Source organism: Thunnus albacares, chromosome 16 (genome assembly GCF_914725855.1).
Source record: "Thunnus albacares chromosome 16, fThuAlb1.1, whole genome shotgun sequence".
Lineage (NCBI taxonomy): Eukaryota > Metazoa > Chordata > Actinopteri > Scombriformes > Scombridae > Thunnus > Thunnus albacares.
Window position 1 is genome coordinate 12,903,094 of NC_058121.1, and position 14,017 is coordinate 12,917,110.

Sequence of the window (14,017 nt, forward strand, 5' to 3'; positions counted from 1 at the left end):
TTTCCATGCAGTTTGGTGGACAGATAAGCCCTGCGCCAAGGAATTTGTAACAATGAAACAAGAGTAGACAGAGATTGTTTTCTACATGTGAAAGGTGTGTTTACAGTTTGGATAATTTAGATTGAGTTAAAATGGACGAACAAGAGTAAAACAATTCCTTAGAGTTGTAAGCAGCTTAGGTTATTAGTAGGCGTTTATACTCTGAATATTCGCTATTTGAGAGGTTGTATTTGTGAAACAGTCAGAAAGGCACTTGAAGTTGAATTATGTTATGGGGAAACTATTTGACTTTAGTGATGCCATAATACTCACCAATATCTTTAACATGAGACTGGTATATTTCAACAGAGAGCCTTGGCATTCAATAGAATAATATGTTGAAAACCTCTTTGCATTGAGGTTTTGACGTTCATCCACCGTAGTGAGTCAGAAGATTTTTTTGCACGTCAGCATGTATTTTAACATGACCGTTTATTTGCCTCTAATGTGCAAATGGCCAAGTATGTGTGACAGATCATGTGTTGCGGGTTGCGTGTGAGATATATGATTGCTGTGTGAATACTGACAGTAATTACAGAAGGCCGCACCACAGAGCAGCCGGGGGCTGGCCAAGGAACAAGTTATTATAACATCTAATACATAACCAAATGTTAGCCATGTCTGCAGCCTTTTTGCTGCTAACAGTTTGATACACATCTACAAGGAAAACTGAAGCTGCGAATGCTCATGATAGATGGCTCACTGTGTGAAATATTTTCTACCAAAAGATTATGAATGTGGGTTGCACAGAATTACAGTTACTTATTCAGTGTGAGTGTGTGCTGTACATCTGTTTATGTGAAGTGTGTGTGCCAGGGATAATGTGGCATCTCCAGAACTGGAATCCCTCTCACATAACACTCACAAGAGACTCTCTGTCTTTCTCTCCAACTCTGTAGAAACCTCTGTAGAAATGTTGTTTGTTGTTTTCGAGTTTACACTAATCAAGGTAACCGCTGTAGCTAGAAAACACCTTTCCAAGTTTTAATGATAATTGTCCAATTTCCAAAGAAGCAGCTTAACAGAGCCAAAATCTCATTTTGTGAGTTAAATACTTTTAATTCAATACCAACATTTGTTACCACAAGCTTCTTTCTGTGGTGTCTCACTCCATGTTGGACAGTAGCTGAGACAACAGGTGAGAGTGTTTAGGTTGAGAAGCAAGGCAGAGACAGACACATAAAGTCTTTACCGAGCCCCACTGGCTACTGTCTTATTAGCAGTGAAACTGTATGTAAACACAAAGCTACCCTATCTGTGTGTGTGTGTGTGTGTATGCTTCAATGTGCGCGTCTGTGTCCCTGTGTGTGTATTTGTGTCCTATAAAGCTGGAGCATATACTATAAAACTAAGCCTGGGATGAAACTGCAGGGGATAATTATGCAGTGTGTTCTCAGCACACATGGTCATTAATAACATCGAAGCCAAGCCTATTTTTTACTGCCTCTAGCTCAGAGGCTAACATATGGCAGCGTAACTAACAGGATGTGCAAGAGGATTTAATAGACAGTCCAATGTCCTGTACGGTCAAGGCGGGTCTGTGCTCTGTAGCTTGTAAGTATATTTGACAACAGCAGGGGGCGCTGCTGTGGCCTATTTTACTGCCCCTGTCTCAGATAGAGGAACTTGGAGAAAAGCTCAGAGAGAAAGGGACATTTTGAAAGGGTTTAGCTAAAGTGAAAGAAAAGATAGCAAAACATAACCATGGGAAAGTTACTGATAAGCAAGATGCCAAAGACAAAATCAGTGTTTTGGTGGCAAAAAATCTCATCCACACAGTTTGACTAAGGGCTATCTAGTCAGGCTAAACTGATAAAATATCTCAGAGTTGTTCTCAGAGTCTCAGAGAATTAACAAACATTCTGGGGATTTCTTTGGATGTATCATGGTCCAAGCATCCTCCTGTTCAAAACTGGTTGTATAAATAATCCTTTTAGGGCTGCAAATAACAATTATTATCATTATAGATTAATCTGTAGATGATGTTCTTGATTAATCAATTAGTTATTTGATCTATAAAGTGTCAGAAAATGGTGAAAGATGTCAATCACCTTTTTTTTTTTTGTTCCAACCTATAGCTCACAACCCAAAGATATTCAGTTCACTATGACAAAGGACTAAAGAAACTAGAAAATATTCACATTTAAGGAGCTGAAACCAGAGAGTTTTGGCATTTTTTCTTGACAATTAATCAGTTATCAAAACAGTTAATTTTCTGTCGATCGACTAATAGATTGATCAACTAATCATTGCAGCTCTAAATCTTTTAATGGGAGAAGTTTACCAGTGCTTCATATTCAAAGAAAACCCACTTCCTTACTTTGACAGGCAGGAAAGAACATTGGCTATATGGACCTCAGGGAACAGTATAGTTGTTGCTAAGGGAACGACTAACGGGGATCCAAAGAATTCCCCTTCAATGTTCTTTCCACAGTGTGAAACTGGTCTGCTGTATATTGTGCAGAGCTCCTGTACACAGAGTGAGATGACCAGTAGAATGTGTGACACACTGGACATTAGCTGTCAGCCTGGCACTGCCATCCTGACACCAACACAGCTGCCAGCTGAGTCTCATGACCCCATCCACTGTGAGGCCAACACATCTCCACTGTCTGCACCTGTGGACTCTATCAGACATACATACAAACAAATAAACATGCACTTTACACCCTGTTCTTATTATTTTTCAAGCACACCAGTGCACAACAACATTTTTAACAAAGATGCATTTCTCTATCACACACACACACATACATCCCTACCTGCACCAATCACACCAATCACACTCAGTTAAAGGATTCTGGTCTTTCACACAGTGCTGCTCATACCTTTGGAAGCTCGCTTACATCCAAAACAACATCTGTCCTTTCAGTCGTGCCCGATTAAAACACCCTGGAATCTCAATTCACACACTCACACACATACACACAATAGTGTAACATAATCACCTACCACATGGCCACGGAGGCGTGCACCGCATGGAGAATCTGGGAATCCAGGGCTTAGCAGAAATATGCTTTGTTTTTACATCAGCAGTATTTCTATGCAAAGCACATGAAAGGGGCCTGCAATTACCACTACACTGATGAAAGCATGGATTACAACTTCTAAATACTACTGGGAAATTCTTGTTTCTGTGGGAGGCATACTATAATTTACTGTGTAGACTCTGTAGGCATGTATGTCTGCATATGTGCATGTGTCATCGGGTTGGAGAGCGCACAAGCAAGCAAAAGCCAGCCAACACAACACAGAACTCTTACAATTAAATGTCAAATTCACTTAAATGTAACAGGGAGAATGTGAGAGGTCTGCAACACAAAGAATTCCAGTGAAAATGTTTGGTCTGAGTTAACAGTGATGTCATGCAGCAGGTCATGTTGCTACAAACCTTGAGAACCTCTTGATCCGTTCCAGGCTTTCTTTTTTCTTTCTTTCTTTTATCCTCACTACATCTCAGTGACTCTGATAAATGTTGTTATTTACTTCTTGGTCCTGAATTCCTGCATCAGATTAAAACCCTCACAGGATATTGTGTTGAAATCTGTAGGTGCGAGTACACAGATCTGGCAGGCTTTCCTTGACAACGCTCCATATCGAGGTTGTTTTGGCCAACATACCGTACGAGCTGTTTGAGAAGCCTTGACAGACTGCGTGTCTGGTTGCTACACACAGCTGGTTATCGCGTGCACCCCGTACCCCATGCAGACCTTCATCTCCTCTTTCTGTTTCCATTTGGTGTTTATTCTCAAGTATTTCCTGTTGCTGCATACATATCACTTTGTGTCTTTATTTCTCACTCTCTTGAAGTCTTCCTCTCTCTAGCCCAGAGGTAATTCCTGTGGTGATATTTGAAGTTAACGTTTCCCCCAGCTTTCAAAAGACTCCAATGTTATGGTTGACCACCCTATGAAAAGTAATACCTAGAGCACACAAACAGCCAAGTGCCAGGCATTCATTATTACTCCCTGAAAAGTATTGTTTTCAGTGGAAAGACCGGTGTGTTGATTTGATTTAATGAGTTGCTTAACTGGGGGAAGGGACCAAGGAAACAGTAATTAGTTGTCATGCTAATTTGGCTTGTGTGATAACTCCCACACAGGACTCAGCGGCGTGTGAAGCGCGGCGGAGTTGGCCTGGCCGCCTACACATCACACACACACACACACACACATTTTCTTGCACATCGGAATACGCATTAACACACGTATATGTGCACACAGAGATAAATTAGAACAACAAATGCTCACATTCAGATCGGTTCAAAGACAAACGCCTGGGGACTGTCAGGCCTTTGACCCACTAACTGAGCTGAATTAATGATGTGAAAATCTTGATCCCAATTATTTTCACCAAGAGAGAGCACACAGAGAACTAAGAGATAAGAGTTCAAGGCATTTGATCCAATTAAGCTTTTATGGACCTATATATTGTATGCTGATTTGAAAAAGGAGGGAGACAAATAGATGATAGATGAAGATGTGGTAATCAGAGCAAAACGTGAGGTGACTACAGACTTGTGGCTTCAATATGCAAAGTTTATATAATATAGTACTCACTTTAAACTATTGTAAAAAATGTTATATGCTACACTAAACTAAAATGTACTAGAGCTCTCCTTTTGGTGTAACATGAATCACCCTGTGAAGACTTCATGTCATAAATGTTAAAGGTGAAAAGGTGTTAGCCATTTGATATTTTCACACTACAGAGGGTGCATCTTCATCATGAAAACTACAGCGAGTATACATGCGTCAGTGTTGCGTGGTCGTGTAATGACATTCCTTAAGTATGACGGGGGTGCCTTGATGTCTCTCCACCATGTTGTTAATCACTCCCTGCCGGCACGGTTTTTGACTCCCTAAAGGACTATTTTTAAGGCCTGGGGGTCACTGACCTCCAAAAAGGGTCACTCTCACTATCAGGGGAGGTCTGGTACTCCTCTGCTCTTGTGAATATTTCTGCTCTGCTTCAGCATTATCTCAATTCTTTTTCTGTCTCCCTTTTCTTCCTCAGTCTCCTTCCTCCACTTCATGTCTCATCTTACTTGCTTTTTAGGCCGAGCCGCTTATGGCTAAAATATCTGTGGCCCTCCCGCGTTTTATTCAATATAAGGCAAACCTTTATAAACACATTATTCCATAGTTTTCTTCCCGTATATCATCATATAACTTTCATCAGTTTGATACTAATGTGTTTTATATTTACTTAACCTACCAGACTGAAAGTGCGACTGTTTACACTCCTACTCTCGAGCTCCTCCCAAGATCTTTATCTTCTTCTCTGCTCCTCCTCTTTAGTCGCTCCTTTCTCTGTCCTCGCCTTGTATGTTTAACCCCTATGAGTGTGTTTAGACATGCGGCCTGGTTTCTGTAATAATCTTGCTGTGTCATCTACAGTAGGAAATTACATACTGTGATACGCCGTAATCCAGGGCAGGTGCATTTATAGAAAATCTAGTGCCTCAACGGAAGTTTATCTGAGTCTTTTACATTGTTTAGCCTATAGGAGTGTTTGAGTAGTTAATGAAAGGACTCGGATGGAAGATTAGTTGATTCTTTGTAGTTGAAAGAAGAAACACAGTGCTCGTCCCTCATCTCTCTGCAAGTGGGGCAAGACTCTTTCTCTTGTCCTGGCCTGTCCTAAAGGAGGATCTGAGTATTTCTAATTCAGAAAGGCGACATGTTTAGTTGTTTAAAGGATACTTTCTACAGTGTTGGACATCCAAACACCTGAGGGCTACTTACCTGGCTCCATAATTTGAAGATACACTTATTTTTAACTGGTTTATATCGACCAAATAGTCACACACACACACACACACACACACATACACATCACAACCCCGTGCACAAACAACTGTGGCATTTAAAACGTCCGTCTGATATAAATTCCTCCCATCATCTCCTGTTCACTCCTGAGATTTTCCTGCTCCGTCCCAATCCTGATGACACAGTGTAATTTTCCTCCCACTCCACAGGAATCCAGCAGGATCAGCACAAGAGGAGAAGAGGAAGAATCTGTGATAACACAACGAAGCTATTAATAAATGATAAGGAGAGATAGGTGAAAAAAAAATAGGTGAAAGTCAGTGAAAGCGTCAAAATAAAGTATCAGACTTGGCATCAGTCAGAACAGCATAAGTAAAAGTTATTGAAGCTTTCGAAACAACGTTCAAACTATGTGAGCAATTTATGTTCATGACATCATCCTTTTCACGAAAGAACCCCCGTTATATATTTTGAGAACCGTGAAAGAGGTTTTGCCTCTCTACAGGACAAATTTATAGACACTGTGAATTGTTTGCAGGCATATCCTCTGCGTGTCCATATATCCTCATTTAGAACAAAGGGTTCCCATGGAATCCCATCCAAAAAAGTTGATCAAAGGAAACGACTCTCTAACATGTAATAAATTGTCAATCAGCATATGGTGAAATAACTAGCGAGCGACTTTTGTTTCCTGTAGTCTGGCAACGTGACACCTCGATTAGTGGTCAGTGTGAAGAGAGAGGGAGAGAGAGGGAAAGCTGGCATCTCTACACACACGCACACGCACACACACACACACACACACACACACACACACATACTACTGATGTTTGATGAGTGTGCACTGAGTCAACAGGCTTCCTCCTCCCCTCATTAACAGTTTGACCTCTCTGTTTGAGGCGCTCCAGGTTGGGTCACACTGTCTTGTATTTGGGTAAGGGGGGTTTTTTTGGCAGGAAGAGTGTTCGTGCATATAGAGTGGTGCGAGTGTGTGTGTGTGTGTGAGTGAGTGGATGAGGAGGGTGACATCCAACACCTCCTACTAGCTGGAAGGAGGGGGAGGATCAGGGTGGTGCCTTGTAAAGACAAAATGTACTCACCATTCTCTGAAAACAGAGAAAGACTGATGGTCAGAGCAATGATGTCATGGCAGTATGGACACACACACACACACACAGGCACACTAGCAGTCCTACCACTTGCTGCTGTCACCCTGAGGTTACAGATGCGAGGTCAGACCCCCGGGTTGTCGACTCGCCGGCCAACAAAGCTGCTCCTGTGTGAGCGTGTGTTCTGTGTGTTTATACTGTAAGCAGGATACTGTGGAGCAGCTGCCGCTCATCCAAAGCCTGTAAAATCATTCTTCACCTATACACACTTTGAAGCACGATATAAATTAATAATCAAAGCCACGACGCTGGAGTACTTAAACAAGAAGGTTGTATTTCTGGTGCATGGGAGACATATGGCAACCCCGTTTTTTTACAAGTCCCATAATAACAATAAAATAAGACTACACTCGCTATCTCGTGCCGCAAAAATAAAAATACATCAGTGTAACATGTGGGAGCCTTTTTCACTACACTCACAGTAGGCCTCTTATCATATATCCCTTTGCACTACAGGTGAAACTGTAGCTTTGGGGATCACTGTGTAAATGATTTTAACATGGTTTCAGAAAGGAATGTGTGAAAGTCTGTTCTGTTCCCTTCTGTTACTTTTATGAATGTTCTCGTTACATGCGGTGTTGTAGACTGATCCGGTAAACAGGCAGGTGAAGCAGCATTTTAGTTCGGTTTACGACAGGGAAGAAAGCCGTGTGAGGAGCTGTGATTTAAAATGTTCAGTCTTACTCCCTGTTTCTCTCTAGTCTTGTCTGGCATCTGTCACAAGACCCGGCAGCTGTTGCTGCTTTGAGAAAATGTGCTTCTGACAACAACAGGGAGAGCCAGAGACTGTCTCACCGCCTCTTGATTACAATAGAGTTGCCTGCTGGCAGAGCATAACAAACGGCTGATCAGACGGGGATAGCAATTTCATGCTTGTACATAACATGTTTCACTTTATCCTACATGTATTTAAATGAGATCGGCAGCGCAAAGAACACCACCATTACATTGTATATCAACTGTTTTTCTTATGTGTGTGTGCAGCAATCCTTTGACAAAAGTTACTCAAATTAAGTTACAGTTAATGATAAAGTTAAAGATGTTTTTTTATGACACCGTCTAGTATCTCACTGAGATTTATGCTAAGCATGCATAGGGCACCGTGTGCGTCACCCCCTTAAAAACATTTTTCCCATACGCTTTTTTGTTTCTCATACAATTGTTTGGAGAATGTGCTTTGTCCATAATCCCATTCAGCTCTGGCTGGAGAGACGTATTGGTGGAAAGCCCTGTCAGCATGAGATAAAGCTTTTTTTCTGGCTTGTTAAAAAAAAAACAACTCTTAAATGAACTGTACTCCCCAAAATGACTTTTAGAATAACAGGTCTCAGCAAAACTATAAACTTACCATTTAAAAATTTTTAATAGAGATCAACAGGGACTTAAAAATCATTATGTAGAATTTGGTCATGACAAACTAGCCAATGAGTACAACAGATACATTTGGAAATCCCTATTTGACAAAATTTCAGGGTTAAAACAAAAAGAAGTGCAAAATAGTAAAGTTCTATTAGATTACTCACACATGAGTCACTTTATTATAAGAATATTATTATAATTCATTAGGGGCGTGAGATAATTCCTGGCTATTGTGCTTCTGAAAAGGGACAAGTGTTTTCTTTTTTCTGTTGTAATGTTTCGTTGGGAGGAGTGTGTGTGTGAGAGAGAGAGAGAGAGAGAGAGAGAAAGAGAGAGAGAGAGAGAGAGAGAGAGGGAGAGACAGCGGATGAAGAGAGGGGGGAGGCGCAGTGTTTGGAGGATTTGCTCTCTGCTCCGGGCGTTCTCACTCGAAATTTTAATGGAAATATGCGTATGTGTGCTCGCTCTACTAGTTTAGACAGATTTCTGTCACCCATCGAGGGATTCCAATAACTTTCCGGAAACTTTTCATCCACTTCGACGACTTATCCCCCCCCCCTCCCCGGTGTGGGGTTTGGTTTATGCCCGGGCACGGATTCGTGCAGTGCGGATTGTGGAGCAGAGAAACATCCCGCTAGGAAGTTTTCAGACGAATGACCTGTTGTGGTTCTACACAACACAAGGCCATCTTTCCTTTCTTTTGATTATTTATTATCTGAATTCAGCGCACGAGTTGTTGTGGGAGTTTCGTAAACATGTCAGGGCGCATTTTACGCACTATATTTTGGATCGTGCCAGGCAATGTTGGAGCATTTCACCGGTGCGTCAAGGGCAACTTTCTCTAGAAACAGCCTTGGCACCGAGATCTCGTTTACTGCGGTTGATCGGGCCCCTGCTTGTGGGCTTTGGATTTAAGCCTTGAACCAGATTGGTCTGACTGAACACAAAATATCCCAACATCATGGAAGGTGATCAGGGGACTGGTGCGCCTTCTGAGGAACCCCAGGCAGACAGCGCTACTGGGTCCGACAGTTTTTCCCAACTGTGGACAGACGTAATGGGGATGCTGGTAAGTTTTTTTTTTTTTTTGGGGGGGGGGGTAGTTTGGCAGGGGGGGAGGGGTGACATGATCATAGGCTGACACCATAGACTCGCAACTAACTGAGACTTTTCACCCTCTTCCTCAACATTGACACTGATTTGCTGATGCAGTGTTGCCAACTAGTCTGTGCACGCAAATCACGCATCAAAACAACACTCGAGAGCGCGTTCCTATAGGCCCACGTTTTAAATCCACCAGCGCTCCACATGTGGTGTGGTGGGATTCAGGTGGTTTGGTTTCAGGCTGCTGGTGGCGAATTGTGTTGAGTCGGTCGGATCTCAGTGCAAACAGGAATCAAATGAGAATATGGTATGTTTATGCACTGAAAGATTAACCCTTTGTACTACGTATTCGTGTGTTGCATGCTCTCTATGGCTGATGTGCATTTGGTATATTTCCATACTGCATTGTTTCCACTGGAGGAGATCAGTTTAGCTTTACTGTGAGGCCAGAGGCTCAATATTTTGTCCAAGTTAAACATGATTTTGTTGCTGAGGCCTTAAACTGAGTATATGTGTTTCTGTTTTGTATAGGCTTAGTCATAATAGCACCAAATATAGAAGTGATTATTATTGTTAGAAATGCTGATTAGAAGTTCTTTGGAATTCCTGAAGAGTTCCCCATGCTCTCTTGAGGTCATTCAATCCTGGACATATTTTGTGATTGTTAGAGAAACATTACAAAGATTTACTAATTAACATGTTAATATTAGTTAAGTCAGATTTCCCACATTGTTTCAATCCCCTAATTGTTCATAAGAGATTTTGAGTGCAATGTTAACATGTCTGTTCCTTAAATGCATGTGACTTTGTGCTCTCATTTGGAGATGCTGCATATTGTAAGGCAGTTTCTGAAACACTACCCTTTTGTTTGGCACATGAAGCAGTCTTGATTTTACAGGCCCATGGGGTCTTGATTGATCCGTTGAACAAATGTGTTGCAGTCACTTCCAGTCTGTTTAAAGACAGAGGTGTTAATTTGGTTTGGTCTGGCACTGAAGATGTGAATGGTGTGTAAATGCGGGGGGGAGAGTGTGTGTCTGTCTGTGTGCACGTTGGAGGGGGAGGCTGTCCTGCCCTCTGACACCGGGTGGGAGACCTGGCTCCCAGCCAGGCAATTTATCCTGATTTATTGCTCTGGAGGCAAATGTCTGCAAGGCTGGGTTCATCTTTGACGTTTTTCCCCTTGAGCTCGGACACACACACACACACAGCAACAGGCCTCTTAGAAGTTTTCTGTTCATGAGTCAGAAGTTACCCATCTTCACTACTTTTGTGGTCAATCTTAACCATCCTTTGAACTTTTAAATAATGACCACTCACAGAATATATACAGGAATACCAAACTATTAGCTGCTTTTTTGTTGATATTTTAACTATCCTGCCAATAAACAAACTTAAGCACTGTTTCAAAATCATTAAGATCCTGCCAGCGAACATAGCACTCCCACATTATTTCAAAATCATTGACTTCAACAGTTGTTGGACTTTGTTTCCAAGTGCTGTATCACTTTACATGTTTATATCTTGGGAAAGCCTGGGGACTATTGAGATTGGTGAGACTGGTGGTTTAGCAAGCTATCTTTGAGCTTATAACTCAGGTTTTCTGGTATCATGAAGCTGGTTCACTTTTAACTAGGATAAATCACCATGGCAACTTATGCTGAACAGCTCACCTGCTCTGGAGCAGGTTAACTTCAGAGGATTGGATCACAACCTGTCAACACTCCGACCACAGACCAATCAGATCGCTGGGGAAAAAAAAAGAGTCCTCATTCCTACAGGATCCTGAAATGGACAAAAGTCCTGAGTTTACAATAAAGTGACAAGTAAAAAAGCAGTATATATTTTTATAGGTCAGTAGAAACATTTTATCATTCCAGGCGACGTTTACGACGACCCTAAACGCATAATAATGATTTTAGCTGCATTTTAATTGTGCAAAGTTGATTTTATCCCCTGAGTTAAAGCTGGCAGTGTGGATGATTTTACACATTCCATCACTGCAGCTCAGAATAACATAAGTCAACTGTGTGATGATAACAGGGGAAAAAAAACAAGATTGTCTTTTAGTAGAAAAATAATCCACACACTGTTAATTGGCTCCCATGATTATAAATACAACATTTCAGTCAGATAGACTTTATCAGTCATTATCTACTTTTTCCACCCTTTGCTTCGGTAGTAGAAACAGTCTGGCGTTACTTTCATGTGACATATTCAGAATGGTTTCTTCATCATCCAACTAAATAGCAAAAATACTCATTCTATACTTAAGTCATATATAATAATTCCTACATGTATTTTAAGTCTTGGCCTACTTTTAACATTTAATTAAATTATTTCTAGTGTTTCTACATTTTCTATCGCTAACATAGCTGAGACCATCTTATATCCCTACTAAATTTATACTCTAAAGATTAGAAGCGTGAAAGTATGGAATTTGATCGTTCTTCTTGGCTGCTGACAGCCAGTGTCTTTCAAAAGTTTAGCAGGTCAGTTTTTCACCCTAGAACTAACCCTGTTGACAACCATGATAATGCATGATGTTCTGTTCATTGCTGTTGTCTAGTAAAGAAAGTAAATGGACTTCTAATGAAGAGTTGAGTGCAGGATATACTTTGTGTAAATGTAATTGTTTCTAGCAACTCATTAAGCTTCATTTCATTTCTTTGCTGGTGATCAAATATCACTTAAGATTATATATCTACTCTTTTAGAAAGGTGACTGAGATTGATTATAAACGCATTGGCTTACATAGCACAATGTAACAATAAGAAGTCACTAATATGGCAAAGTCTCACTTAAACTGCCCTTTATGGTGAACTTTATCTCAACAATGTGCTCGGTCTTCTATTTTTAAACACCCTACGAGAAGAATACACTGAGCAGAACCAGCAGTCTCAAAGAATAATGGTTATGCTATGTGTATATATATAGTTTGCTCTATGACTTTTCAATGACTTTGTTTTGCTTGGGAGCCTGTATTGGAATGCCCTTTTAAGTTTGGGTTTGCCCTGAGCCAGTTGACCTAACTTAACTCAGTGTTACGAATGTATTTAGTCTTGGCTCCTCACACACGAGAGCAGGCCTGCATACCTGTACAGATACACATCCATCCTGATAAAGATCTAGGTTAGTAGATGCTTTCTATACTCTGTCTTCTACTGATAACTATATGTCTCAGCACACATGCCAAAGTCAAGAGCTACTCTTAACCCTAAAGCGACAGCAGAGAAAAACATTAAAAACAAAGAGCGCATCTACATTCGCACCTTCAAAAGTAAGTTTTCAACATGTTTTGACTGTAAATCAAAGGGCGCGCTAGTCTGCAGTATTTTTCGGAGAGGCCCGTGTCTGAGGTTAACCATACACAGCAGCCTGTTGTGGAATGTGTTTAATAAGAATACCTAAGTAAGCCAGTCATTTACTTGTGGTTGAAGCCGCGTAAATAGTCCTTGAGCTAATTAAGAGTCAAAGTAAGTTTTGGACGGTATGAAGCAGGAGCTATAGCTGTTCTAAGTGGATGGATTTACAGATGTCTGAATAGGGATTTGCTTCTAGTCCCACCCTGCTTCAGGGACCGAGGGTTTTTCCTCAGATCGGAACACATCTTTACTGAATGTTAAATAAGCCACAATAAAACTGCTTGACTGGGAACAGAGAATTCTGTCTCAGCATATAGTGTGTAATGTTTTTTGAGGTGTGCATATGTGCAAACTCTTAAGATCTGAGCGATAATCCATTCCAGTTCCTCTCCGTTTCACTTCCTCTTTCAAATGGTCTGTGAGTATGGGGTTCAGTTTTTTTTTTTCTTGAATAACTGCTGTATTTCTCAATTTCTGAATACAGCACAGACTTTCAGACATATCTTTGCCCACTGCAAGCTTCTAATTGTGCTCTTTCCCAGACTAAATGATTTGATCACAAACCTGGAGAGCTGACAGTTATCCATTATTCCCTCTGTGCTCCTCTGAAAGAAACCTCTCATCCCGTTTTTTGCTGGAAAGGTCATCTTGAACCAAGGCCTTGTGGAAATATTTTACTTGCCTGCAGGGAATCCTTCTCTGTTTTGAAAAGAGTTTTGTGGTGTTTCACAGCGTGGGTGGGAGTTTATCCATTTGGAAAACACTGATTATGTAGTAGACTGTGCTTCATCTCTAAACCTTTAGGATTTGATTTCTGCTCTCGAGACATGATTATTGATTGTGTCTGGGAAACATATAGTTAGATGAGGTGATCCCTATGTGCTTCCTCCCACCTAACACTTCATACAGAGTGGCAATGCATGCTTCAGTCCTGTTCTACAAAATCACGGTTAGCTAGGCCACTTTATATATTTGCCAGTAATGTTCTAACACAGTCTATCATAGCTGATTTTTTTTTTTTTTTTTTTTTTGACTGTTGTTGCCAAGTACAACTCGGCTCACTTCTCCTTTACTCGCCCTCCCTGTCTGGTCTCATTATTGAGGTCACACACAGATCTGGCGGGTTTCCTCTGCTGGGATGGCAGAGCAGTGTTCTGCTCAAGCCACGGATATCCTCAGGAAGCCCTCTAAAAGGGATGGGCTGTGGCCC

The 14,017-nt window shown here is 41.1% G+C and overlaps 1 protein-coding gene across 6 annotated transcripts in view; it reads left to right on the forward strand.

The window, feature by feature from the left end:
* The window catches only part of sash1a (SAM and SH3 domain containing 1a), a 244,356-nt gene that overhangs the window by 180,749 nt on the left and 49,590 nt on the right, over positions 1 to 14,017 (forward strand). Inside the window, exon 1 of one of the 6 annotated variants that reach the window (XM_044329655.1) lies at positions 8,706 to 9,407. The exons of 4 other annotated variants lie outside the window; for them this stretch is intronic. In XM_044329655.1, coding sequence (XP_044185590.1) covers positions 9,300 to 9,407 — 108 coding nt within the window. In that variant the 5' untranslated portion in view covers positions 8,706 to 9,299. Of the gene's footprint in view, positions 1 to 8,705; positions 9,408 to 9,547; positions 9,750 to 14,017 lie in introns of those variants that run through there. One more of the 6 variants, XM_044329656.1, reaches the window with a different exon arrangement.